The sequence below is a fragment of the Agrilus planipennis genome, unplaced genomic scaffold (genome assembly GCF_000699045.2).
Source record: "Agrilus planipennis isolate EAB-ADULT unplaced genomic scaffold, Apla_2.0 scaffold225, whole genome shotgun sequence".
Lineage (NCBI taxonomy): Eukaryota > Metazoa > Arthropoda > Insecta > Coleoptera > Buprestidae > Agrilus > Agrilus planipennis.
The window spans coordinates 131497-133471 of NW_020442415.1; the positions used below are offsets into that span (position 1 = coordinate 131497).

Below are 1975 nucleotides of genomic sequence, written 5' to 3' on the forward strand. Positions count from 1 at the left end.
TAATTTTATACCCCCTAAAAGCAAAAATAATTATTAGCAAGAATAAAAAAAACCTTAAGAGCTTTTACTATTTCAAAAATTATTTCCTTTCAGCAATAAAAAGAAAAAATGAAGTTTAAAATGATTTTTTTTTTAATTTCAAACTTAATGAATGAAATGTGTAATACCAGGGTAACCCGAAAAGTTATGTCAAAAAACTTTTTATTGACATTTTCGTATATACTTACTGAGATAAATACGAAACCAAATAGTCGATTTTAAAAATTAATTCGGATGTGTTACCATCTTGCATTAGCTTCCCATTAATCCAGGTTTTAATATCTAAATTGTTAACATCCGATATATATTCTTTAGCAACAACTGCAGGCCCTATCGGACAAAATGTGTCCATTGATTTTCCTAATAAAAACTGTCCATTATTTCTTTCTTTTTGCCAGTCGCGAGCACTAATGTCTTGGGCAACTGTGTATCCAAAAATATAATCTTTTGCTTGATCTGGTCTAACACCTTTTGCTTTTTTTCCTATTACTACGGCCAATTCTGCTTCCCAATCTACCATCTATAAAAGATCAAGAATTATTTTTCATCCTACTTAAGGAAGGAAGTGTTTCGCACATTGCTTATTGATGGTAATTGTACGTTGTCGTAAGGACCTACAATAACCGATGAAAATTTGCTAAAAATCATCGGCTCCGTTGGATATTTTAAGTTCTGTTCATCGCAATGACCTTTGTAGTTTAATCCAACACAAGCTACTTTATCCGGTTTAGTAATTGGAGCTAAAAGAGTGGCGCTCGTCAAGGGTATAACTGATTTACCCTGAGCTACTATTCTGAAATTATACAAATAAATCAAGCGTGATTATAATAGTAAATTCTGCATTGATTTTTAAATTAATACATTTCATTTATAAAAGGAAAATACGATAAATTGTAAATACTATCTGTTATCAAAATAAATAAGAAAAAAGTAATTATAAACAGGACTATTCAAGCAATTTAATGGGAGCCTGAATAGCCCTGTTGATAAATATTAGGGGAAGATATACGAAGGCAAAAAGTATTTATAATTAGTAGACATTTTTATATTTAGTTTAATTAACAACGACTGTTAATTACAAAATATATTTTCTCAGTAGTAGGACTCGTTAATCGAATAGGAAAATTTGATAAATGACAATTGTATTTACTAGTTGGATCCGTTCAGATTGAATATGTAAAATAAACAACAATGAAGTTAAAAAGAATTAAAGAATGAAACAATTTATGACTAAGTAGTAAAAATTTTTTAAACGAAAAGTCAATTAAATTTAACGACGGCCTACAAATTAGGTATCGTTATTTCGAAATTAAAATATTCACATTTGCGAAAGAATTTCTTATTATAGGTGTATTTCATTATGACTTTGTACTTATTTTGAATGGCTATTTATACATTAATGTACTTAGGTATAATAATTTTAGTCATATTGCATATTTGACACTTAATAGCATGTTTCTAAACCATTAAAATCGAAATTGGTAAAGATTTTCGAAAAGATTAAAAAGTAAATTTGAATAAACAAAGTCTTAAAAATATATATTTTCGTAAACATTATCAGATACTTATACTTTTGCGTCAATTTGAAAACGCGTCACTCTAATAAACTATTATTAAACTTAAGGAATTAATAATGAGATTTTTATAACCAAATGTTTGTAAATTATAGAATTTTTGAATTAAATGTTACAACAGCTGATAATAGAAATAGGAAACAAACAGATATGCATTGAATAGATTATATATACGTATAATCAGAAAAATGTGCAAAACAATAAATTGATTACTAAATAAGTATCATATGTTCATTGTCCTTAAAAAGTAATCAAAACAATTGCTATTTATACACCTATAACGAAGATACCTAATTTTTAGTTTGACTGATATAGATATATAATATTCATATAAACTGCACTTATAATTAAAAATATTCGAT

The 1975-nt window shown here is 26.8% G+C and overlaps 1 protein-coding gene across 1 annotated transcript in view; it reads right to left on the reverse strand.

The window, feature by feature from the left end:
• Nucleotides 1-206: 206 nt before the first annotated feature.
• Nucleotides 207-1975, reverse strand: part of LOC108738604 (fumarylacetoacetate hydrolase domain-containing protein 2) — a 2833-nt gene continuing 1064 nt past the window's right edge. The window contains exons 2-3 of the mRNA XM_018472093.2: nt 616-832; nt 207-559 (exon numbers count right to left, since the gene is read on the reverse strand). Of these exons, the coding sequence (XP_018327595.1) occupies nt 224-559; nt 616-832 (553 nt within the window). The 3' untranslated portion in view covers nt 207-223. The remainder of the gene's footprint in view (nt 560-615; nt 833-1975) is intronic.